Raw genomic sequence first — 26,079 nt, 5'->3', positions numbered from 1 at the left:
TCTCATCGTGTCCCTACGGTCCAGCTCCCGGCCACCGTATTAATCGGCCTTTTGACAACCTCATGGTTTTCTCCTCACCGTGTTCATGTGCTTGGTGCTTGCTTATTCATCACTTTCTTTGATTATTAGTTAGGATAAGTTAATTTAGTTTTTATTATGTTATTGTAAAACGCTGTAGAGTACAAATCTGGGAAAAACGCATATGAGGAAATGTTCTAAAACATGAGAAAAATATATTAGAATATAAAATTATGTACAATGGGGTCAAGCTGTCATTAAGCCCAAGGGACAGTAACCCAGTAGCCTAAAGCAACGATGATGATGGTGATGATACTGTTTTGCCAATTATAGGTACCTAGAAATTCCTTCGATCTCACACATCCCACCTTGTTTCCCTGTGAGACACACATATGTGTGGCTTAGTGAAGCGTACTGTCGGAGTGCAGAGTCATCCATTTTTCCAGTGTCCCTGGAGCAGTGCTTGGGGTTAAGGACCTTTGCTCAAGCGCCCAACAGTGAAGTTATTACTCTGTCGACCATGGGATTCAAACCAACAACCTCCCGGAAACAGACACAAACTCCATAAAGTACAAAATCACACACCCATAACGTATAGTTTTAATAAAATATTAATAGTTTTAATATAATCATGACTTTAATTGAATGAGTATACGGATTCAGAAAACCTAAATCTATTATCTTAGTATTTGCATACTTATGATTGTTTTTAATATTAGTAAAATAGCTTCTAGTTTAATAAGCTTCCTGATGTTTCTGAAACACCTTTGTACCGTTTTATTTTTAGTGATCATTTTTCCTACACTCCATCCAGATAATGTATTATTAATCCTCATTCTTAATGCATTAATGACTATTCATATTAAGAGGATGAATTGTACAGGAGGCTGTAAGGGTGAAATTACATTCCTGCTTTTCAAGGAAGATTCCTGCTTGGGAACATCACCCAGTCCAGGTCAAACAGAGTGTGTCCCCTTTGATTAGGAGAAACTGCAGGCTTGTTTCCATATGAGGTGGATTCGCAGAGTGTCTTTGTTCTCCGGGGCACTTTATCTTTTTGTTATTTCTGTACAGGGGCTGCTGATGTGCTATTGAGGGAGATAAATGTGGCAGAGTCCATTCTTTTCCATCTTAGCTATCTGTTAAAGTGCAAATGCAGGCCATCATGTCGTCTCAGTGCCGAGCTTCAGCGGCACGGTAAATCCTGTGTGTACTCCGCGTGACTCATTTGCCGTTGCCGTTGGATCGACACGCTTTCCGATTGCTTACGTGCTTTTGTGACCCTGTAGAGGCATGGCCCTTTCCCGAGCTAATCACCCGTCGTGGCGGCTGACTTTTATTTCTAAGCAGGAATTTGACTTATTTAATGCCCTGAAGATTCCGCTGGGGCTTTGGCCTGCCTTGTTCTTCCTCAGGGATCCGTGGACAGTCCAGCGCTCTGCGTTATGAGGTGTGAACTTACTGCAGCCCCCTCTCCCTTTTTGATCTTTTATTTTGGCCAGTTCTAGGTTCTCTATAGCAGCTGATGTCTCTTTTATCTTGCTTTACAATGAACTTGCAAATGAACAATGAGCAAGTCTTGGGAGATTTCCTTAATTTAATAGAAATGGTCCAAATTTATTGGTTTCATAATAAAAGTCCATCGACAAGCAGTGTTTACCATACCTGCACATATTTTCCACAGGCATTTAGTTTTATTAAGTGTCATTTTTTTTTTCTTTTGACTGACTCATTCAGTTTTATTCTTGCCATTTTGGCTCCCAAAGGAATACTAAACATAAATGTTTGGTGTTTTATGTTATTGCAAAAGGTGTTACTAATTAAAAAGCACCCATTGAGACTGCTTGCCAATGAATGTTTTAGCTCAGAACAGCTCTTTTAGAACTATAATTTGGGTTTCAGTTTATTACTACCAGAAATTAATGTTTTTATGGTGAAGAGAAACTCGGAAACCCAGAATGCGATGCACGGGGTTTTATTGCATGGCACAGGTAAACAGAACTGGCATCAGCAGGCAGAAGCAGATTTGGGGTCACAGTGCAAAGGGAACGGGGTCAGCAGGGTGGTGATGGAGCTGAACCTCCTAATAAAGTGCTGATAAGCCCAGGAAACGCTGCAGGTCCTTGATGGTCCAGGGCCGGCATCCGTCCCAGATGGCCTTCACTTTGTTCTCATCCATGCCCACCTCCCCAGGCCGGATCTTCTATCCTAAAAATTTGATTACTGACCGGTGGAACTCACATTTCTCACCTTCGTCGAAGAGGTGATGGTCATAGACCCCGCTGGAGAACTCGGTGAGCATGCTCGAACATGTTCTGCCAGGAATGTGGAGTAGATGTTGTTGATGTAGATGATGACGGATTGGACTTATAAAGGTCTGGAAGATAGACGAACGTTTGGGTAAGCCGTAAGGCATAACAAGGCACTCATGCTGGCCAGTCGTTGTGATGAAGGCCAACTTCCACTCATCCCCAGCGCAGATCGTGATCAAGTTGCACTCTGTAGATCCGGTTTTGTGAAGACCAAGACTGTTCAGAGCAATTCCAAGGCTGTGGGGTAGTGGTTTGCAGTAATTCTTACTGATGGTATTCAGGGCTCTGGAGTTGATGCAAAGACATCGTCCCCCATCCTTTTTCTTGATGAAAAAGAAGCCGGAAGCAACTGGAGAGTTAGACGGGCGGAATATTCCCTGAGCCAAGGGTTCTCATGCACAGAAGCTACCCCTTGGGTGCAACAGCTCCCTCTACCAGCTGGATGGCGGACTCGGAGTTCCAGTGTGGGGGAGCCTGAATGCCTTTGCCTTGCTTAACACATCATCAGTCCTGGTTCCCCACAGGAACCAGGGTGCCTCCTTTCTGCGGAGCACACTCTGCAATTCACTGTCAAACAGTTAGCATAGCATCTCACCGACCATGACTGGATCACAGAAGATGCTATGCTAACTGTCTAACAAATTCTAAATCATTCTAAATTCTCAATTCACTGTCAGACACTTAGCATAGCATCTCACCGACAATAACTGGATCACAGAAGATGCTATGCTAACTGTCTAACAAATTCTAAATCATTCTAAATCCTCAATTCACTGTCAGACACTTAGCATAGCATCTCACCGACCATGACTGGATCTTCCCCAATGAGCAGTCGATGTGGGGGTTATACGTAAAACTACTGATTGTTTCTATTGTGAAATATATTATATTTTTTGTTAACAAATGAATAAAGTAATGATTTTTCCTATAATACCAATAAATTTGCGATATTCTTTCCTGAATTAAGCAAGCGTCGCAAGACTGTGTATGTGAACCATGGACCATTCGATATAGTCATCTGTTGTACACTTCCAGACATGACCACAACACCCAGGCACATTGCACACCTCATAATGAGATTGCAGCTAGTAATCTGCAGGTTCATGCCCTTTGCAGATTCCGAAAGAGACATTTCTTACAGATAAAAGGGAGAGTGAATAGAGAAAAAGTGTAGCGTAAAAATTGCTCAGCTATTTGGGCTGACGTGATGGTTTCTGGGGTCATTCTTCACTCAAAATATCCCTTTCCATGAATGTCCACACTTCTCTGTCCAACACAAGAGTGTGATCTAGGAAATAAATGGCCGCCCCTTGCTGAGTGTTTGACCAAAGACTGGATTAACTGCAGCTTGCTAACTATTATTCTATGAATGCTATTTAAATTGAAAGAATTTTGAATATTATTTTTCAGTTAAATACTTTTACAAATAAATGCCAACAATATATGTAAAAAAACAATAGAAATATCTCATCTTCTCACTGTTTTTTTCTGGTGGGGGTCACCACAATGCCAAACAGGCCCGACCAGAGAACTTTCAATGAGGATCCTTCAATGTTCCTTGTCCTTCACTCCAACAACACCTTCTTGGGACCTGGACCAAGGTACCCCGAACCACCAGCTGACTCCTCTTGAAGAAGAAGCAGCTCCATTTTAAGGCCACGTTTCCTCCTGATCAACCCTTACATGACTAAAGACGTCAAGAACTGGAGATTTTTTTCAGATTTTGGAGAAATCCCCGAGGTTACAAACGAGATCCGTTCCCTAAGCCCGTCTTTATGTCAAATTTGTATTTAAGTCAGAACAGTAATAATAAAGTACATAATAATAACATCCATCCATCCAACACCATTTGTCCTAAGGGGGTCTGGAGCCTATCCCAAAGCCTATGGGGACAAGGCAGGGAACAACCTAAGATGGAGTGCCGACCCATTGCAGTGAACACTCATACAACACGACAACACAAGGAGAACATTCAAATTCCACATGCACAGAGCCTTGACAGAGACATGAACCCTGGTCTCAGACGTGTGCGGCAACAGCGCTAACCGCTGTCTTCCTGCCTTCCATAAAACACTGAACAGGCATATCAACCATATTGCCCCAACAACATCCGGGGCGGATTAATGGACAGGCTTGCCTAGACTGCAGTCTAGGGGCCCAGAGTGATCAGGGGGCCCATATTGGCTCTATAGCTACTTTTTTAATTGATGCTTTTTAAAGTGACCCTTCACTGGGCGCGTATTTGTTTGCGAGTTGGTTGATTGGTTAAAACTGAATGGGGAGACCAAGTCTAAATCTCTTTTTATGGCATTCATTATATACGTTTGTGTATTTTCTGGTATGCACATTCCTAGTTTGTTCCTGTGTAAAATGGGTTTTATGATCAATGAATTTTATGCCAGGAAAACATGTAGAAAAACATTCTAATTATAAGAACTTGTTTTATATTCTATTGGAATTTGCCCCTCTCTGTCAAGTTATCTATGGTCTATGCTATCTCTGCTAAATGTGTCTTGACTACACATTGCGGATGCAGTTTACATGCACTGGATAAGAGCTTGCCAGTTTAACGTTCTTCTGACTGCTCTCACTTGATACAGTGCCACATTCTCTTCAGCTTAGTTCATTATTTTATAGTTACTAATATTTTTAGTTTTATATTTAATTGCTGTATCATTTTGGGGAATGGGGGGCAGAAGAGGTAACCTAGGAGCCCTCAGGTTCAATAATATCCAACACTGACAACATTCAATTTCAATTCTTCCAGGTGGATTTTTCCTGCCCCTGCAGCCTTTCCAGTGCAGCCTCTGGCCACCGTAGCAACTTTAACTGCAGGGAGAGATTAGCATTCGGCAAAATTTGGTGAGAGGGCATATCCACAGAGTTTAGGTCTTCCTCTGTGCTCTTTCCACCACTGGACAATATCTCCAGGCTTAGTCAGCATTTCCCTACCCAAGCTGAACGCAGCCTGAGCAAAGTTCTGGTCCATCTGACCTCCTCCCCAAACACTGAATCCGGCATCAAGCGATGAAAGCTTGATAGGTCCGGCTCCCTCTTTACCCAAGATGCCCGCAAGTCAGGCAACACAACTACGAAGTTAAAATTTAGCCCTGGGTTGTCTGGTATCTTACCATCAACTTGAACCACAGAGTACATGGGTGGTACCATTTTGACCACCTCACCCACGAAGGGTGGGCACTCAAAACCGCAGATCAGTGTATACAGACTAACAACAGAATTTTCCTCTCAGTCATGTTGTGGCAACTTTCTCGTCAACTCCAGCTGCACAGCCATCAACTTGGAACTTTCACCATGAGTAGAGTAGGACAGACTCCACCCTCTATCAAGAGATGATACCTTTCCACTTGCACACAAGTCGAGGCTCCTTCCCTACCTGTGACGTAACTTTTCGCCTAATTCCAGTGTCCATTGCCCAGGTCTGTTCCATCTAAGTCTTCCAACTCCTGTCTATTTCTCAAACGTCATTACTCCTGTTCCAACCTTTCATTTTGTTGGTGATTTTCCCATAAAAGGCCTCAATTTAGACTTTTCAGGCTGGGTGACGTGGGTAGTTTGGCCACAAGGCACTCGCTGGCGAACACCATGCCCAAGCCTGGCTCCAGGATACACTGGTTCTTCCAGGTATCTTTCATTGGGAGCATTTGTTGGATTCCAGTTTGCTTTCGTAGTCTTGCCACAGACTGGTCTTACCTGGAGCTCAAACTCAAGATGACATAGCTCTGTTGAGCATTAAGGCACGTAAACTTCACCACAATTTTCTGGGGGTGAAAAGAAATAAACATGGCAGATATTTTATCCCAGCATGCATGCTCAGTGTCGCCAATGAAGCTTTGCTTTTGTGGGAAGATTTAGCGACACGTCGCTAACACTTTCTGCTGTTTCGTTTTCCCGTTAAGATAATGACATCATTGCCCCCATCTGTGATTTTCCATCATGAAATAAGCTTGATTTGCAAAGTGTAAGATTGAATTATAAATATTTATAATTCTTTCCTCCTTTCTCTCTTCTTCTCGTTTTCTTCAAATCTCGAGTTACTCTATCAATTTTCAAGAATTTTTGAAACCTTACTTATGTATAAAATATGAAGCAGTATAAAATATTAATAACCAAGAAATAATGGTCACCGCACTGGCTGTGATACTTGCATAACTCTCCAATTCAAAAGTCAGAAACGTGTCCAATTCCTTCTAAGACCGGAGATGCCACTCAGACAGGTTGTGTGTTTTTTCGGGCAGCTCATAGTTTTCCAGTGGCGCTATTTTAATTCAAAAAGCATTTACGGTTTTGGGAATAATATTTATATTTAAAGACCAACATATAAAGCATCATATTGGTAGGGATAAGCAACATCTTCTCAATGATCAACTTGGAAATTGCTGCACCCAATAAAAGTGCAAGAAAAATATATTTACCCATAAGTGCCAAGTGAGAAATACACTGTAAAATAAGCAATAAACATGAAGCATTATGAACATATAGGGTCAGGTGCTTCTTTATCTCCATAAAAAAAGAGGCACAAATGAAACTTTAACATATTTGCTTCTCTGCATTGTTTATATTTTTTGCAGCGACAAACAAAGAAAAACTGTCTGATTTGACTTGAGCTTTCTTTCCTGAGGGCTTAGACAGTATTCAGGGATTAGTTTTAACTCTGACTTCATCCACACAAATTAGACAAAATCCGTAGTGAGGATATGGACATCGTCATCCAATAAGGGAAGGCAAACTGCAGAGAAAGAGGGCCAGCCCAAGGCTTGCAGATCCAGCATAATAGCATTTTAATTGGATCAGTGGCCAGAGAGGCCACACCCCCTCCAGGAAACGTGCTAAAAACTTTTGCAGAAATTTTAAGTTAGAGCCAGACGTCCCTCAGCAGTTGACCCAGATCTGCATCCATTTGGCACCAAGACCTGTGGAATTTCCCTTTTAACGTTGAAGTAGGATTCTCCTTACCTGCGCTGGTCTGTGCCGCTGTTCACTCTTCAGCTGCCTGCTGATCCTTCGTATTAATTACCGCGCGTCGTTTGATTAAAAATAGCACAATAAAAAGTAACAAGAATTTCTTCTCCAAAAAGTTGCCGATATCCAGTTGCATGGTTAGATGAATGTCGCTTCAGTTCCCAAACCTTTCCTCAGAGGCACTGCCGTCATTTCATGGATTCATTAAATTTCACAACCAGCTCACTTGATTAATTAATTCACATAATTACTTATTTAACTTTAATAACTTGATGAGGTATTTATTAGGTATTGATTTATTGATTGGCAGTGGTCAAGTCAAAACGTATATGGGTGTATTATTGGAGTTAGCTGAACTATGGCGCAGGCCCAGTCCAACACCCATGATCGGGTAACTTTCGAGCACCATTAAGAATACAGAGGTAAACAAGCCCAAAGAAAATAGCTACAAATTCTCTAATGCAGTCTGGTAAAACCTCATTAATAAAAGCCTGAATTCTACTCACGTTTTTTTAAAACAAAAATATTATTTTTGGCAAGGCAATAATAGTTAACGGTTTGATATCTACCATTCGACTGTGTTATTAGACTGGAAATTTAATGTCATCAGCAGCATTAGCCAAATGTCAACATGTTACAAAAGACAATAAAAGTGTACAGGAAAAAAGTAAAGAGGCAGAAGGTTATATATGAGTTTTTTTTTTTCAAGCAGACAGATGGACATGGCCAGAGTACCTGGACGAAACAGGCAAACTCCACACACACAAAATCTTGGCAGAAACTCAAACCCTGATCCCAGAGTGACAAGGTAACAGTACTAACGGCTCCACCACTGTGCCATCCTCGACAATTATGTAGAACTTTCTGACTTGTCTAGTATTCAATGTCTAGTATTTAATTGGAGTTACCAAATTGTCCACAGGTGTACGTGTGTGAGTGTATGGTGTGAGTGTGCCCTGCGATGGGTTGGCCCCCCCATCCTGGGTTGTTCCCTGCCTTGTGCTCACAGTATCAAGGATAGGTTCTGGACTCCCCATGACCCTGAATAGGAAAAGTAGTTACAGAAAATGGATGGATGGATGGAACAAGGTGGAATACGGGGTTGTATAGGCAGCCAGTCTCTGTTGTCTTACTTTGAATTGCGTTTAATTAACACTTGGCGACTTCTCTTTATTTTCTCATACAAATATATGAACTAACTGAATATATAGATGATGAGAGTTCAGCTGGGAGAACATTTCCAAATTGCATGCATCGCATGTTGCCCGTGCATTTGTGGAGGTTGCACATTTTGCATTTGTTCGCGTATCCCTTGCGCCTTGACCCTATCTTACATTAGTTCACTTTTTTTATATGCTGTAGCGGGATGATTCTGGAATGTCGAGCCTGTGTGTGTGAGTCTGTCCCTAGGAACGGTATCCGTTCCTCATGTTCTCCCCTATATATTTTTACGTCAGTGACCCTTCAGCACACATGGTTCCTGACTATTCATAGATGAGAACATCTCCTGTTAGAGATCTTCAGAGAACAATGGGGTGTCCTAAGTAATTAATAGCAACGTCTGCCCTCTAACAAATGGGGAGCAGAGGCCGGGGTAGATTAATGCTGTGTTCCGATTGAGCTCGAAACTCGGAAATTCTCAGTTTCTAGTCGAAAGTTTCATCTGGAACGACCCCCTCAAGTCAGAATTCCGACTCGTGAACTCGGAGGAATTGTCACAACCCTGAGCTCAAAATCCAAGATGGCTGTGCACTTAATCAACAGAAGGTTAAAGCTGTGGTTTAATGCTGTTTATTAGTACTTGTGTCTTATTTGTGGCTCGTTAAATTGGTCATACGCACAGTGCTTTCCGCCCTCTATCCTTCGACTTGTTGCTGTGGTGTGTTTATGCGCAGAATACCGCGTAGCGTGTTGTTATCCACTGATATTGCTGACAATTAACCAGGCCAGAGCTGGGGCCCATTTCCTTAAGCAGCATTTCTTGCTTAAGTGGAAAACTTGTCAGATTTAAGGTAGTCTGGGGTAAATGTAAGTGAACGAAGATAAAGGCCATTTAAACAGGGGTAAATGAAATCTGACAAGTTATCTGGCTAAGCAAGAAATCTTGCTTTTTGAAACGGGTCCTGTGATTGCTGAAAGGCTTTCCGACTTGCTGTGCTGAAACGCTGTTAACTCATGTGTAACGTGATTGGCAGTTTTTAGTTCTGACCTCTGGGGTAAATGGAACACAGCACAAGTTATCTGGGGGGGGGGGGGGGGTGGCATGGACACTCAGGAGATACCGACTTAACTAATGAAGTGTCTATAGTCAAACGGCATCTATTTGGCTATTTACACCTGATCTCCTCACTCCTCACCGTCTGGCTCCACAAAAAAACACCGTGTAGCTTGGTTGCGTGTCACTTCAACAGCCAAAGGTGCTAAAGTGTGCTACAGTACAGATATAGATGACAGGGTACATTAAACACACAATGCGCTCTTGTTCTAGCAATAGGTAGCTAGCCGGAGGCAGACAGTAATCTTGCTAACTATTGTTAGCACCAGCTGCAGGGTTTGAAATTCATTACTTACGATTTTTTAGTGTAATATCATTGTTGTTGGTTATGCACCCCTGGGTTCAAATGTCATTTGCCTTTAACTAATCCTTCTATTTTCATTGAGGTGTAGGCCGGGCCCTGATATTTGCCAGGATCCTGGACTATAGCCTGGGATAGCCAATGCATTAACCTGCCTCTGAGAGATTAGGCTACTGTTGTCAGGAGGTCCTCACCATGGTCCCCACAATCTCTGACGGTAAGATAGAAATAGAAGGATGAGGTCTGGATGTTGTCAGAGGCCTTGACTCTATTGTGCATTACTGACACTTTGCAAGCCTGCTAAGATATGATGCATCTATTGAGTGATTACAGCGACGTTTCAGAGCTCTGCGTAACACAGCATGGACTGATAAACAACAGGAGGAATACATCAGGGTAACTGAATGGATTATGGCAATTTTAGACATATTCTGCTGCTTATAGCTAATTTCATCTTCAAGGTGATTGTCCTCATTTTCAGAAAACCTAATTAAAATGTGCCTAGTATGTAATGGACTTAACATTAATTACACAGCTTTTTTTTTTACATTTGTGTATATTATGAAGCATATTGTATGTAAAATATCAGGCTAATCATTTAAAATCTGGCATCTGTCCTAGCGAAACCTGCGCTTGCATTGTTCTCGGTGGAATAGCTTGGCAACAGAATCACACGACAGGAGGAGTCCTGACTGCACCAGAGCTTATTACCGGAGTTGCATTTTCAGAGAAAGCCAGGAGAAGGGATTTGAAGGAAAACAAAGGACCGCATAAACCAATAAAAAGAACTGCCATTGCTTTTGGGGGGGTGGGGTGGGGGGGGGGTGGTGGGGTGGAGGGGGTGACATTGCAACCTTTAGCGCAGAAATCAGGCTGGTTCACTTTTGAAATGAAAGTAGAACACACCATTTTGTGTGCAATCAGATGACTTAGAAGTACGATAGCAATAAAACCTTTTACGATGGCTGGATTCCCCCTCTTGAGACAGACGGAAACACAGAGCCACTGTGACCCTCCCCCACATTCTTTATTTACATTTACGTGGGCCTTCCCGCACTCATCCCTTTTCATATAAACTATGAAAGCGAGCTATAAAAATACACGTGCACGTCCCTTTAAACGTGGGTGGTTTATGGGGACTGTTGTCACAGGAGCAAGCCACACCGTGGGATCAAATCTGGCTTTTCACAGCCTCCACGATCAGCTAAGCTGAATATGTAAGTATACGTCCAAAATACTAACACATTTGGTTTGAGTGCATTGGTGGCTTTTATCTACTAGGCTGTTTTGCTCGTTCGGTGATATCCCTGGATATACCTGCACTTCATAAGAGATGGCATGGGCACATTCGTTTGACATTCTCCCCAGGGATCAAAGTGTCACCATCTTCCCTTTGCTTCTGGACGCTGAAGGTGATGCTTGGTGCCTTGTACAGCCCTGTTTGAAGTATGACTGGGATGCCTAAATATCCCAACTACAACAGAGCCCTCGTCTTGATTAATGGTATTTTATAATTACTTTTTAAGGTTTTTTTTTTATCTAACTTTTAATTTAATTTAAGCTCCACTGTGTAAAACTGCAGTATAGTCCCTGAAAGGTAGAATTATTCATGGTCTATCTAAGAATGAACAGGCCATGGCTTAATTAACGTCTTGGGGTGTTTCTCAGTACCAAGACTGCAAAGAATGTCCGGCCTTGGTCTTTATAACTTGCTTCCCAAGAACAATCTTGAGGTGCAGTGAATGATGGGATTGGTCTCATTTGGCGTGGATGCAACCAATGCATCCTCCATATTTGTAGTGGGACAAGAACGACATCTGGGGATTTTTATCGTCCTCCGTACTTCTGTTCTTGAGTATTGGAACCGGTCTTCGGCGACGGAAGATGACATCACAGAGGTACATGAGAACACAAGCACACTAAGTGCTCATACAGAGAAACACCCTTAGTCTGTGCATCCTCGTGTGGTGGTCATACATTATGATGACTTGAGCTTAACTGCATTTATACTGACGTCAGCAGGCGACTAGAATATGGGCATGGAATGTCTGCTGTGGCCTCTTCCTCTCTGCCACACTAAAGGTAATGCAGGAGTTCTGTGTTAAAAACTGAACTGCCGATATGGAGAGCTATCGGAAGCAGTCCAGCCACTCAGTGGGTTGCCCTGCTGCCTCACACCTCAAGAGTTGGAGGGCTTCAACCCAGCCTCCATGGCGTTCATGACAGAGAAAGAAAACACAAGGAGCATTTTTAAAAGTATATCTTAATATAAACATTTTATTCAGTGCATTTTGTGTATACAACAAATAATAAACGTCTGGAAGGTACCAAGCCGAATGCCTGCTTGGATGTCATATGGTTCGATCCTGATACAATTGGAACAAATGATCCAACATGGGTTAGTACACATAGCCTACATCATGCAGCTCTATTCCAGAAATCCCAGCTGTTTCCCATGCAACAGATACGTTCACCTAAAAAATTAACTGAGTCTAGATTATAAAGAAGAACCTCCCTGTAAGCACGCATGAAGGAGATATGTTGGTCAAGGTACAGAGTACTTAGCCCACAAAAAAGGGTCTTTGCTGTATACGACGGTTCGTTTGTCCATGTCTAGTGCCAGAAAGAGGAGGGTTCTTTCTCCCTTTCAACTTTAGTCTATTTTTACAAATCAGACACAACTTATAAAAATGTTCAGCCACTTGAAATTCCACAGTATTCACTTTGTTTTCATACAAAATTGTGACCACTTTTTAACTAGAAAACAGTGGCTGGGGTGAGGACCTCTCCTGATATCAGTGGTGAGTAGAGTCATTCATTGGTTTTCAACAAAGGTTGGGGTCTGACACAAACGTTCGGTGGCAAACAGACACCTACGACAGGCGTAACCTGACACAATTTAAACAAAAGGGAACTCACAATGATCAAGCCATATCCCATCTCGAACTCTTCAAATAATACTGAACCGCGTGCAATCTACCATCATTCTCTTCATCTCGTTTGTCGTTTTTTTTTTTTTTTTACACTGTTATGGAACATGCATCTGTGCTCTGGCACAAAGTAAATCAGTCACACCACTGCCTCGGGTAACGAGGCCCGTCGAAACGGTGACGCATCCACACCGAGGAGGCAAAAAAAGGAGGAACGAAAAAAATTAACTCACAGCTAATTTCGTAAATTAGCAAGCGGGAGGAGGCACGGCTTCTAAGTCTTAAGACACAACAGGCCCCACCCAATCCCCTATTTTATATCAGGTCATCTGAAAGCCTTTGTATTTCTCATGCAAGAGGATGGCTAAAATGTAAACACTGCAAGGTCACTGCCTCCCTTTGCCAAGGGACTTTTGGGCTACAAAAGGCCATGTCATTGCAATAGAAGTAACCAGTGACACTACTACTATCTACCCCGGTCAAATAACGTAGGAATCCTCAAGGGGGGAGGAAACCGCAAAATGCGATAATGACTCAGCTTTACAACAGTAAACTACCAAAGATAAGTGGTCTTTTCTGACCTTTCGTCAGGAAGCAAATTGTCATAAATGCAGATTTTGAAAAGAATAATATCCAAACAAACAAAGAAAAAAATAATGAAACTATACTGTTAGTCTGATTAGGTTGTGCTGCGCTTATCTCTGTCCTGAACCGATCGTGGTTTGAGTGGGCAAAAGGGACGTCTGCTTGAAGTCATCAACATCCAGAGGTAAGAGTAGGAGTCTTGCCCAAGCCCAGGGCCCCGCAGCCCAGCTACGTAGACTCATTCTGGCTCACGACCTTGCAGCCGTTCAGCATGGCCGACGCGCTCCGGCTCTTCGTGGGTGTGCCGCTTCCAGACCGTGAGAACTCCGTCAGGTCGTGCAGTGAGGGCTCCCTGTACATGGCCACTGGAGATGGGGAAGATGGAGGGAGTCTTAGATCAGATGCTGGCTACGTTGCAGGCCACACAGACACCAGTATCAGAAAATCCGAATCAGAATATATCGCTCCCCGGGTTACGATGGTCCTCGTTACGATATTTTTTTTACGTATACGAGATGTTCAACAATTTATTATATATATATTATAGGCTTTGTGTTAATGATTTTGCCCAACTATTGGCTAATGTAAGTGTTCTAAGCATGTGTTTAAGGTAGGCTATGATGTTGCTTAGCTTCAGTGGACTGTATTAAAATGCATTTTTGCTTTGCGATATTTTCGCCTCATGATAGGTTTTTCGGAATGTAACTCCCTCGTAAGCTGGGGAGACGCTGTACTTTATTAATCCTGAGGGGAATTTTGGAAACCTTGGGGGGGCGTGGGGGGAATTTGGGGAAAAATGGAAAGGAATGAACCAGCAGCAAAGCCTTCAAGGTACATGGATATTAAATGAGGAGATCCAAGGGATGACTGAAGCGGTGGTCTCAGTCATCCACTGTAAAAAACCACCTACACTGCATTTAAATTCATAGGCGTACGCCAGCATTTAACATTGTTACAGAATCAGTCTTCACACACTTAAGCCAATTGATACGGCTCATGGGATTAACGAGATGGTGAGTCAATACTCAGTTTGTCAATAGAACATCTCGGGTAACAGACCGGAATATGATAGACGGACCAAGGTACCTACATGCAAACTGTCTGTGAAAATAAGCATTAACTTAAAAATGGGCAGATACTGCTAGGATGTAATGCCACACTATATTAACTGCACATGTTAGGTGGATTTCCCTGATATGCGGAGGGGTGGCTTGTAGGGTCTTGCCCTTAGCACTGCCGCTGCAGGATGCGCCTCTTGCACGGGAATTCCGCGTGTTCCCTCTCTTCTGCCATCACACGCAGCAGCCCCCACGGCAGCCGTCCTCTGAAGTCACTCAATCAGACGTCACGCCTTTTAAAGCTCTGCCCGAGGTCTCTTCTTCATGAAAGAATGTCTGGATCTCTTACATTCGCAGTATAAATATTCTTTTTGTCAGGTAGCTTCTGCTTGCTGTCTAGAGAGTCAAACTCTTTAAGTTCTACTGAATTCAATGGAAATTCTTGACGGTTGTAAGTTCTGGAACATATCTTATCAATTTGCACACTTATATCGTTTGCTTCAATTCAAAATTCAGCGGCATTCAGGGGCAATAACAATGTGCCAGGAAACCGGACCTGGCGTCTTGATTTCTGCCCCTTCAGCCTGCCTTCTGCTGGAGATGATGTTGACTCGCAAGGGGCTAAGACCATGAGCTTGGCTGGCCGAAACCCAGTCTGAGTGGAAAACAAATTAACAGACCTCTGTGCCTATGAGTTATTGTTGGGTTTCAAGTGTTTCCTAGTCATGTTTTGGAACAAACCGTCTCCTGACTATTGGCCTAATTCACAACTCCCTCCCTTCCCCAAGTGACTAGACAGCAGAACTGGGATGATTTTGTGTGCCCTTAAGTTTCGTTCCATCTTACTTGAAAGCGCTGCTCCGATAAGCTTGATAATTAATGAGCTGCTATGCCGCGAGTGAAGATGACAAACAGCAGGATGAGCATCACATAATCAGCCAGAAAGTGCGGTGGCCGTCATCCCGTTCTCCAGGAAAGACGTCTGTGCTCACGTAAAAGCTTTCCAAGGGAAACCTTTACTCGACACCCATTATTACTGGGCTCCCTTTGAGACAGCATCTCTTATTGTATTCTCTTATTGCAATCCTGGTTACCGAATTCTATAAGGTACTTATAGGATTACCCAGGAAACTGGCCCCATTCCAGTGTAGAAATGGTACTTATACTAGCACCAGATGCATGGATTTCTCTTGCATCACGGGTTTCTGCATAGGAGTATCACTGAATGAGGTTTAAATGGTTTGCTTCCTCCTTTAACGTGACTTGCAGTAGATGAGCCCGTCCTGTCCTGATGCTTGTGACCACAATTGCGTTTCGTTATCCATTTACATGGGTGTGAAGATGGCTGAAGGCTGAAGGCGACTTGTAAAGGATGTCATAACACATTGCACATAAAAAATTCATCATCGCACTTGCTGTTTGTTCTTCTTCAACATTTATTTCATCTTAATCTCCAATATGGCAGTGAATTTGACCAATTCTGCTAACCGGACTAGCAGGGGGGGCCGATATTACCCAAAAAGGCTACTAATTAGGTTACTAATCAGAGGACTGGTCCTCACACCTGGGTTTGAACAGCTGACCTAAAGGTTATCCCAAAAACCTGCAAGCCCACTGGCCCTTTATGGGTAAGATTGCCCACCCCTGGGCTATATCTTAAATCTCATGAAAATAAGTGGTCTGGGTTGGGTTTCCTGATAACGGTGAATCTTATCGGAAGGTAGACCTTGCTAAAGTTAATTTTTCTGCGTGTTTGTAAGAGGTTGCTTAAGGGATAGCTTCTAAAGTGTGACGTTACTAGGTGCTGTCCATGCCGATGGTGCCAGATTGCTTGACATCGATGGTTCGAGAATCAATTATTCCCTCCACGCAGTGACTGTTTGACAGTGGCATGAGAGAAAGTGATGTTCTTTATAAATATAACACTGTAGGAATGCTTCAAAATATTGCATTAATCAGAACTGAGTAGAGTGTAAACATAAAATTCCAAATAAGCAAACTGAATTATCTAACTGTAAATATGATATTTGTCGATTGGTACACGGACCCGCCTCCCCAGATTGCAATATTATCATTATATGTTTATTTGTTCTATAACACACCTGCGTGCTCCAATACGTGTGCATGTCATCTATATTAGGATAAGACAGATAAGATAGATCTTTACTGTCACTATTCCAAAACAGTGAAAAACAGTTTAGCAGCTCACTTTAGCAACATAAGTTAAAGTAATAAATAAAAACAAAACAATGGCACAATAGCAAAACAACAAGTTGTGTTACTGTCTATATAAACATAAGACAATGTGCAATGTGCTTCAGTATTGACTACTAAGGACTATTAACTAAGGATTATTAACTAAGGACTATTAACTAAGGACTATTCCAGGGTGTTTTTTGGGGGAAAATATATTAGACTTGCATGTAAATGAACCTGCAGTGTCGACTCTTATTAACCTCATGAACCAAACTTTTGATACACGGTGACTTTGGCACATTTAGAGTAGCGTGTGCACTCCAGGGGTGTCGGAAATAAAGGGGACAGGGGGAACATGTCCCCCCCCCCACATGTCTCCAGACCCCCTGCCATCCCAAAAAATACATAATTAAGACTGTGTTCCTTATCTTTTATTATGAATCCGCATGATACTGAGATCAATTCGCAGCGCATGCCGAATGCGAGGATGAAACATGTACCTGAGAAGATTGTGGTCCTGTATCAGATTCAAACTCATTTTATCATACGGATCAGTTATTTCTTTGGTTAAGTTTAGTTATGAAAGTCTTATTTCAAATGATTAAATCTTTAATATTTTAGAATTATTATAACATTGTAAACTGATGGCTGAGACTGATTCACACCAACCTTATGAAGGTATCTCTTACAGAAGGTATACTTAGCTAGGGATGTTTTGGGGAACACCTCAAAACGGTAAGGTACAGCTTAAGGTATAACTTACAAATGAGGTAGAGTTAAGAAGGTTTCGGGAATCCCAGTCCTGGTCTTTCAGAGACCGGAATGGGAATACTGTCCTCTTACCCAATGAGTGAATGTGAGTCCTGTTCCTTCATCTTCCATACACTGTCTAATATTCTGATGCCCACAGGTTAAGGGGTTTCAGACGGACGCTGCAGCTGTCAGGGGAGATGAGCAATCTGAAGCCCCAGGAGGCCTCACGAGCGCTGCAGACTCACACTCACCTTTCAGGGGTTTGGGGAGGAAGTGAGCTGCTGGTTTGTTCTTCTTTACGTGGTTTCCTTTCATGATCTCCCCCTCTTTGTTCAGCCCCAGATACCAGCCTCTGCCAGACTGCTGTTGCCGGTAGATCATAGAGGAGTAGGTGACATAGTAGTTTTCGAATACTGATTCCTTGAACTTGCACTCCGGTGTGAAGTGTTCCTGAGCGAGAGGCACAATGCAGGAAGAAAGGGTTAAAAAAAAAAAGCGAGAGATAGAGAGAGACAGAGAGAGAGAGAAGAAGTAGATAAGATCAAAGGCATCCTCAGTGGCCTGTACTCTGCCCGGTGCATCAATGGCTTAGAGAACACTTACACGGACGACGATACCACCACTGATATCGTCACCTAAGCATCACGGATTAAAAAACACCGACAGTATCTGCATTTGGGCACTCGCGCGAGAGGAGCGATAACGCTGCACTTTTCATGCAGGAAAATGCCAACTTGCAGCTTTACACAGCCATGTGCAAATTATCCTCGTTGCTCCTTCATTTAAAAGCGAAGCCTCAGATCTCTAATGAGTCGACTTTGACAGAGTGCAGGCGTGGGAACCGCCATGGGAGCTGATCTCAGGAGCTCTGCGTGACTCTCTCATCTTGCTGCCCTGGCATCTCCCTCTCCCTCCATTTTGTGCACTTCCACCCTCATTGTCTCTACCAAAATGTCTAAATTATACCTCTGTCGTCTGACAAATGATTTGTTGCCACTTTGCTTCTGGAAGGTCCGACTCCAGCTACGACTGTTGACTCGGATGTTTCTCAATACCAAGAATGAAAAGATCGTAATTGTGGTCTTGGCAAGAGCGGTCTTGCTAACTTGCCTCCCAAGATCAAATTTGGGGTGCAATGAATCATGGGATTGGTCTCCCTAGGCAAGGATGCAACCTTGATATTTGGGGCGGAGCAAGAACGACATCCGGGGATTTTTACCATCCTCTGTACTTCTGTTCTTGAGTATTGGAACTGTACTTCGGCAGTGGAAGATGACGTCAAACGGGTAGACGAGAACACAAGTATTGTACAGTGAAGTACGCATATTGAGAAACACCCATAGATGTGGCTGAGATCATCGATAATCCTCCTACGAACATTTTATCGCATCACCACATGTAGATGTGCTCTGTTCAGTCAAGGCAGTATCCCCAATGGCAGGTCTGGTAAGTGTTATGTTCTAAGCATGAATACAGCAGCACTCTATCAAGTATCTATCATACGCTATCAAAGAAAATGTTCAAAGCTATCTACCTGCGTAGTGTATATTTGCACGATATATGTGAAAATTAAAAGTAACACAAAAAAAGCAACAAGAATTTCTTCTGTTCTCCAAAAAGTTACTGGTCCCTTGTTGGACGGCTAGATGAACACAGCTTCAGTTCCCAAACCTCACCTCATGAGCACCTCAGCCATGCCATGTTCATTATATTTCACGACCAGCCCGCCAAATTAATTAACATAATTTGTTAAAGTAGATACTGATTAACCGGAAATTGCATGCAAGTGGCCAACAAATACATGGCTACGTTGGATAGTTTCTACAAATACTGGGGTGGCTATAGGAGAGCTTTTGAAATGGCTAAGCTGACACACCATGACAGACATAAAATGGTAACTTCATACCAAAATAAAGATTATTTAAACGGAATTTTCATTAACTGCTTAAGACTTTTGTACAGAACTGTGCATATCATTTTTTTTGCTTGAAAAGGTGAGCAGATCAGATAATGGAGGCCCTCGTGAGCGGTGACAGTGATTGGGCGAAGGGGGCGATGTCATGCCACCTCTGGCTCCAGTCCCGCGACTCAGACGCTCCATGTGCATTCTGGGAATCAGCCATGATATCCACGGAGTAGCGGGGATGTGTTTGACTACTAAAGCACTAAGTGCTAAAGTCCAGCACACTCAGTGTGATATCGCACCTCTCAGCGCGGTGCCGCTGACGCGCTTCACGCCTCAGCCTCATATAAAACTTTAAATGCATGACAGACACCAGCCCTCGTTCCGAGATGTGCTAAAGACGGCTCTTTCTGTTCTGCATCCGACCGCATTGAAATGTCTTCTGAGGGTGAGGCGGATTTCACCCGGAGGAGGCCTAGATCAAGCCGACTAGTACTTAGACGCAAAACACAGCAGGCAGCTTTGCCAAACAACCAGGGAGACGCAGGCAAAGCTGCTTTGAAAATTAGGTGTAGATGTTAATACATCCTGCTGTCATTACCGTGATCTGTAATCCATGTACTATGGAAGCCCAGGAGACGTCTATATTGTGACTACAGGACAGGGAAACAGCCTCTCTCATTACTGGAAACGAGCAATATTCCCGCTCTAATAAGGAGTTAGTTCCTCAGACCACTGGAAAGTCATCACTGTTCTTTGGAAACGATTACCCTGGGTTGTTTTCTAGGGTGGTTTACATAACAACCCTGCTCAGTGGGGCGGTAGCCGAAGGTCAGATTAATTAACGAGAAATCAAACATTAATCTACTGTCAGGTAGGACGCGATAAGACATGGAGCTCTGATTGGCCACAATTATGATTTATAAGCATCGACAAAAAAGATAAAAAACCAAAACGATAATGATACAGAATAATGATGCAAAGAATAGTGAGTGGAGCTAAGATCATTCCTGGGGAGTCTGAAGATGCACCAACGTACGCCCTTCCCCAAAGGGATGAGACAATTAAGCAAAGGATGGATTACGTAAAACAAACACCTCGGGAAGTGGCGGCCATGACGGTTGCTTCTCCTTTTATATTCGCTACGTTACGATGCGCTCGCTATCAAGCCTGGGCATTTGTCTCACTGCAGTAAGAAGCAGTTGAACAATTCATTAGTGAGCTCCCAGAGCCCCCCGCTCTCCGGTTGCTAGGGTGAGCTGCTGCGATACGCCGGCCGCATTAATCACTGCGCTGCGCTTAGCCAGAAAATTATGAACCGTTCATTCCCAAGTCGGAGACGGTAGCCTCGCGTCTTTGTATTAATGAGCTCAGGGGTGCTTGGAATCCAACTTATCGAATTCCTTACTCCATGACAGGTATATGCGCCACACACTTGTAAACAGACGCGGTCTGTGATGCAGATTGATGAAAACAGTTGTCATCAGGGTCACTTAATGCAAGGGAAATCGTGGGTTAGCCTACTGACTGCACAACGCTAAAGCAAAGGTTGCCAAACCACACTCTGTTACGGAAACAGTGTTCTTCCTCCCTAAACCAGTGATTAGAATAACAATCTCTCATATACTGGAGCTGTATGGTGTGTTATCATAGTCGTTTCCACCTTTTATATTTTTCACCTTGCTAGGGCTAGGCCAGCCAAACAAATAAGTACAAATATGTAAGTCTCAGCAAGACTGCTGGTCAAGGGACAGTAAGAAATGTCATCGGCCGGACCCTTTTCATGACTCACGATGCTTTTTCTGGAACAAGGGTCATTTATTCAGAAAATTAAATCACCTCAGGCTGGCAGCCATTTTCATTCTGAGGAGTGAAGTCTGAGCAGCGGCAGAATTAACTGCAGAAGCAGGATCTGGTCGCCGCTGCCGCCAGATCTGGAAAAATTATGTGCGGTCTGACAAAACATTTGATTTTCAGCACGGAAACATTTCAAGCTCAAATGACAATGCAAAGCACTTAGGGTTTGCGGGGTTTGCCGAGCTTGAGCTGCCCGCCGAGGTACAGCAGCGGCGAAAGGCGTGGAGGGGGACGGGTCGGGACGGACATTCTCTGGCATGACCCTCCCCTGCTGACTGAGGTAATGCTGGAAATTAGTATGAACTGCATGTTTACCTTCTACCTAAACTTCCAGGTTAATCGTGACACACATCCTCTCCCCCCTCTTTAATAATGGATTAAAGAAGTCGTTTTTACAATGGTGATACAAAGTGTAATGAGTGTGGAAACCCGTACAAATGCGTATCAACGTATCAACCCCTTAGCACGGGGGGGGGGGGGGGGGGGGGGGGGGGTGTACTCAACCCTGCGCTGCGGCAGCCGCTGCATTCCTCCCTGCTGAATTCTACAGGGCCACTAACACCCCCCCCCCCACCCATTTTTTGCATCACACAAAGCTGCAGTCATGTGACTGGCTATACATCACATCTAATTACGGCACTGGAAATCCCGCAGCCCCCAGCTCCCCTCTCCCCACAGCCCCTCCCCCACGGGGCATCCCCGCTTCAGCGGCCACACAGACTGGTGTCTGCGTGAGAGTGAGACAGTGAGAGTGAGACAGTGAGAGTGAGACAGTGAGAGTGCACACCAGCCGAATGTCAATGAGCTCGGGCAGGCCCTCACCCCCCCCCCCCATTTCCCTGGCGTAACATTAGGTCATTAGACAGTCTCTCTAATCCATCACATCACATTCTATTCTCTATATTGCCCCCCCCCCCCAAATCTTACTCTCTTACATTATTTAAATGTAGTATATGAATGCGGATGTCTAACGAAAGGAGGGTCTATTTTGTTCCCTGAAAATATCTTGTTGCGTCACTGTGTGTCTCGCGCCCCCCCCGCCTGGGTTTCCCCTGCCAGAGCCAAAGCACTAATGCATGCATGCGCGTGTGTGTGTGTGTGCGCTGCATTAGAATGAGCCAGCGCAGCCCGTCATCCCTGCTCAAGGACAATGCGCAGCGCAGTATTCCCTTTAATGGGAATTTCTACATTTCCCGTCCTCTTCCCTTTGTATTCTTTCCACACTGTCTGCAGTGACCCAACCCTCTCGTCGGCAGCGTATGGAAAAAGCCAGTGCCCTGACTCATGGGAATTTGGACGAATCGTGTCAGGATCACCTACATTCGGCACTTTTATTTTTCATTATTTAGTTTCTCCTGAAATGTCGCCCTTAAATGATCTTTTGCACTTTACCTTTTATTGATGCCGGCGAACAGAACGATGGTTCACATTAGACCCCTTTTTCATTTAAGGCTGCATTTTTTGGTCATCGGTTCAGCTCAGCATTTCCTTTCGCACTTACCCACATAAACGAACACGCCAGAGGTCATTACCATTATAATGTATTATAATGCATTATAACAAGACGCCTGTGATTATAAAGCATTATAATGAGATGCCTGAATTAATTCACTGTCTGTTTCGGATAAATCAAGGATGTTAAGTACCACTGGAGCAATCTTTATACCTTCGTAAGGAGCAGCAGAAGACTGGTAATAGATATGGCTAAATAAATATATATCACTTATAGCAGCTAGATGAATGACGAGTATGAGGACTGGACATTTTCAAGTGTTTAGAAATGATCAATTTTCATACATGAGTTCCTTCAATTTCTATGATGTTCTGACTCAGCAAAAAAAAAAATAAATCTTATATCTAATGTAAGCATTTTATGCACAAAGCCTACTAAAGTTAGCTTTCTTTAAAAAAAATCCTTTAGAATCACCAAGGAAACGGCAAACTGAGGGTAGAAGCGGTGATCAAAGACGGAGAAAAACTGAACTAGCCTCCCCTGTGATTCTCTGTCGTTTCTTCCCTCTAGTTTTCACGCTGTCGCCTCAGCCACTGGTACGGATGCTTCCGGCATGCAGAATTTCTAAGTAAATATAGAATGTTAGGCATGAATAATCATTAACAATGCCCACATTTTCAATTAGCAGGAGCCATTTAAAGGGCTGCAATCTACACTTAAGGCCCTTAGGGTAATGGGTGACGGACCCTGTGGAGAGGGCCGGTGTTTTCATCGTGCAGACAGCTCCGCGTTTCTCAGCGATTGCATGGCTGACTGGAACAGTGGGGCACCGCTGATGAGAGCCCCCTGCAGGGGTGAGGGAAGGGGGCGGCGTGACCGCGCACCATGTGTTTGGCTGCCACACACAGCACAGCTGCAGCTATAGTCGTGCAGCATCTGACCCGCAGGCGCCCCGGACCGCTGGTCTTCTTGATGCCTTCCCTCCTATATGAATGTTGCAGAACTGAGTACATTCAGGTTTACTGCGCAGCCCCCAAAAATGAAGCAGGATGTTTCCGTGCCCTGTTTCGTTTCGTATAATCTAGGAGAGATTATCCTCATCAAGTCGCCAAAAAGCAAGTTTGTGTGTATTTTTAGTTGAGAGATAGGGCTGGGCAATTAATTGATTTTTTAATTTCAATTACGATTTTGGTTTCCTGCAATTATTAAAACCAAATAATCAAGAGTAAACTATTATTGTGCTGCATTTTTGTCTTTTGTTATAAATCCATTGTACCCCCTTCGTTTGTTTCTCAGCTGAATTAAAGTTTTATAAATAAAATTTAAGTTCAATAAATGCGTTTTTTCCAGCGTCGATGAGTAATTGTGATCCAAATACTGACCAAAGTAATCGTGATTATGATTCCCCCCCCCCCCCCCCATAATCGAGCACCCCTAGTCAGACAAGCACTGGCTGTATAACATCAGACTTTTGCAGATTTCCGTGGAAAGAGGCAGCCGCTCCGGCTGAATATGGGAATAATCCTTTGATTACAGTTATACGTGACTCACGGACTGCGTGTTATTCCTGGTAATTCTATACATGCAGAGAAACCTTTTCTTCTCAACCCAGTGACTCAAGCAGCAGAAGTGGGTAAATTCCGTCTATTGACATCACTGGAATGTTCTCCTTAATTTCCTCTAACACGTCATAATAGTTCACAAGCACCAAACTCAGCTACCTGTGTAACTTCTCTGTCACTGATCCCGGAATATAATGGTTACTTTTCTTTCTAATCCAAATCACTAGCTGAACAAATATATCTAAATGATATGAACTAAATAATAATAATAATAATAATAATAATAATAATAATAAAGTAAATAAATGACCTCATATTAGTTTGGAAATCTATAAGCTGGAACAGAACATTCAGGTATTGCATAGAATAAAACACAAAACAGCGTAATTAATGCTCATTCGAGCACATACTCTGACAATGTTGGCTGGATAAAAATCAACTGCTAGGACAATCTGTCTCTAGCCCAAGTCTCCATGCTCTCTCACCCTGCGCGCGCACACACACACACACGCACACACACGAGAGAGCTGCATTACTGCTGGAGGGATGTGCAATCCTTTCAGCCATCTGCCGCAGGCTTATTTGCGCTCCTGCAGCCTTGTCCGGCGATTCCATGAAGCTGCAAGTCCAACAGGGATCGACTCTAGTTACCATCAGTTAGCCATGTAATTTTTATCAATGGCTAGAAGGCTGCAGAAACCTAAGTGCCAAAAACCCCAATTCAAATCCGGACCTCTATTCCAAATCCAGGCCTTGTTTTCAGTTCCCCCAGGTAGTTAGTTTAATGATAACTGATTCTGATTGGCCACAGGCTTCACACCCGGCTCACGGGTAAAGGAATGCTGGGAAATCAGCAGTGCTTGTACCTTGAGGACCGCGATTTTGAATAGCCCTGGTCTAATCTAATCATTGAATTGTTTAATATTGTAAGCATTTATTTTATTTTAGAATCTGTACCTACTTAAATGATAATTTTCTATTAACCTCAAATGTAAATAAGCATTATAATGACGGTGTAAATATTACTGTCCTTTCTGTGTTTTTACCGTATCCTGCTGCTTGGCATATCAATACCGAAACAGGCAGCGTGAAATTTATCCCTTAGCTGTGAATCCGAGCGTAAGCCCCAAATGCCCAGCTCTCCGAACACCACGGCCTGTGGATTCCTGTTACACGTGCGCAAACTCCACCACGGACTCACGGTAGCTGGGACCAGAAGTATGAAGTAACTAACAAATTCACTGTGCGAGGAGCTCCGCGGTCCTCCGTCGTCAGCAAATCAGATTTTCTGCCCTAATATCATTGTAAATCTCTAAACTTCTGTTTATTAAAAGAAATGACGGTGACTGGATCCTTATTGCCAAATGCTGTTCAGTCGTCAAATGAGATTTCTCTTCCTCGTTATGTTTTTCACTTTGTCTAGTGCTCCCCGTAGGCTCCTCCTCTTCAATAATTTAATTCAGCATAATCTAATTAGATGCATCCCTCAAAGATCCCACTGTTATTACAGCATCTATGCAATGGTACGTGACTGCATATCAGAGGTACTAGCAACTAAATCCTTGAAATATTGTTAGATGAAAAACAATTGTGCCATAACATTTTCCTTCAAGGCTGCTTGTGAATCATTCAGCACCTGGAGTAGATGTGCCATGCATGCACACATTTTCTATAGAATAGACAATATGCAAAAATATATTTAAAAACCATTATAAAAGCCATATAAAATATGGGGAGAAGCTGGTGTATGCATCCATTTGGAATCCAGTTCCTCTTTTCAGTGTAAACATTCATCAAAGCTAGCAGTATTGTGTGCCTTTTTTGAAGAACATCTTAGACCATCTCTGATCCTGAATTCGTGCTGCCAAGCATAACTGCACCCCCCCCCCCCAACTC

At 43.3% G+C, this 26,079-nt stretch overlaps 1 protein-coding gene and 1 long non-coding RNA gene across 4 annotated transcripts in view; one reads left to right on the top strand and one right to left on the bottom strand.

The window, feature by feature from the left end:
• Positions 1–26,079, top strand: part of LOC125719855 (uncharacterized) — a 351,742-nt gene that overhangs the window by 194,355 nt on the left and 131,308 nt on the right. The gene's annotated exons all lie outside the window — the stretch shown is intronic.
• The window catches only part of LOC125719845 (fibroblast growth factor 13), a 105,240-nt gene continuing 92,028 nt past the window's right edge, over positions 12,868–26,079 (bottom strand). For all 3 annotated transcript variants that reach the window (XM_048994646.1, XM_048994648.1, XM_048994647.1), the window contains 2 exons: positions 17,660–17,858; positions 12,868–13,766 (listed from right to left, as the gene is read on the bottom strand). In XM_048994646.1, the coding sequence (XP_048850603.1) occupies positions 13,630–13,766; positions 17,660–17,858 (336 nt within the window). In that variant the 3' untranslated portion in view covers positions 12,868–13,629. The remainder of the gene's footprint in view (positions 13,767–17,659; positions 17,859–26,079) is intronic.

Source organism: Brienomyrus brachyistius, chromosome 24 (genome assembly GCF_023856365.1).
Source record: "Brienomyrus brachyistius isolate T26 chromosome 24, BBRACH_0.4, whole genome shotgun sequence".
NCBI classification, from domain to species: Eukaryota; Metazoa; Chordata; class Actinopteri; order Osteoglossiformes; family Mormyridae; genus Brienomyrus; species Brienomyrus brachyistius.
Note: the sequence above shows the minus strand (reverse complement) of the source record. Positions and strands in the feature narration are given on the sequence as shown.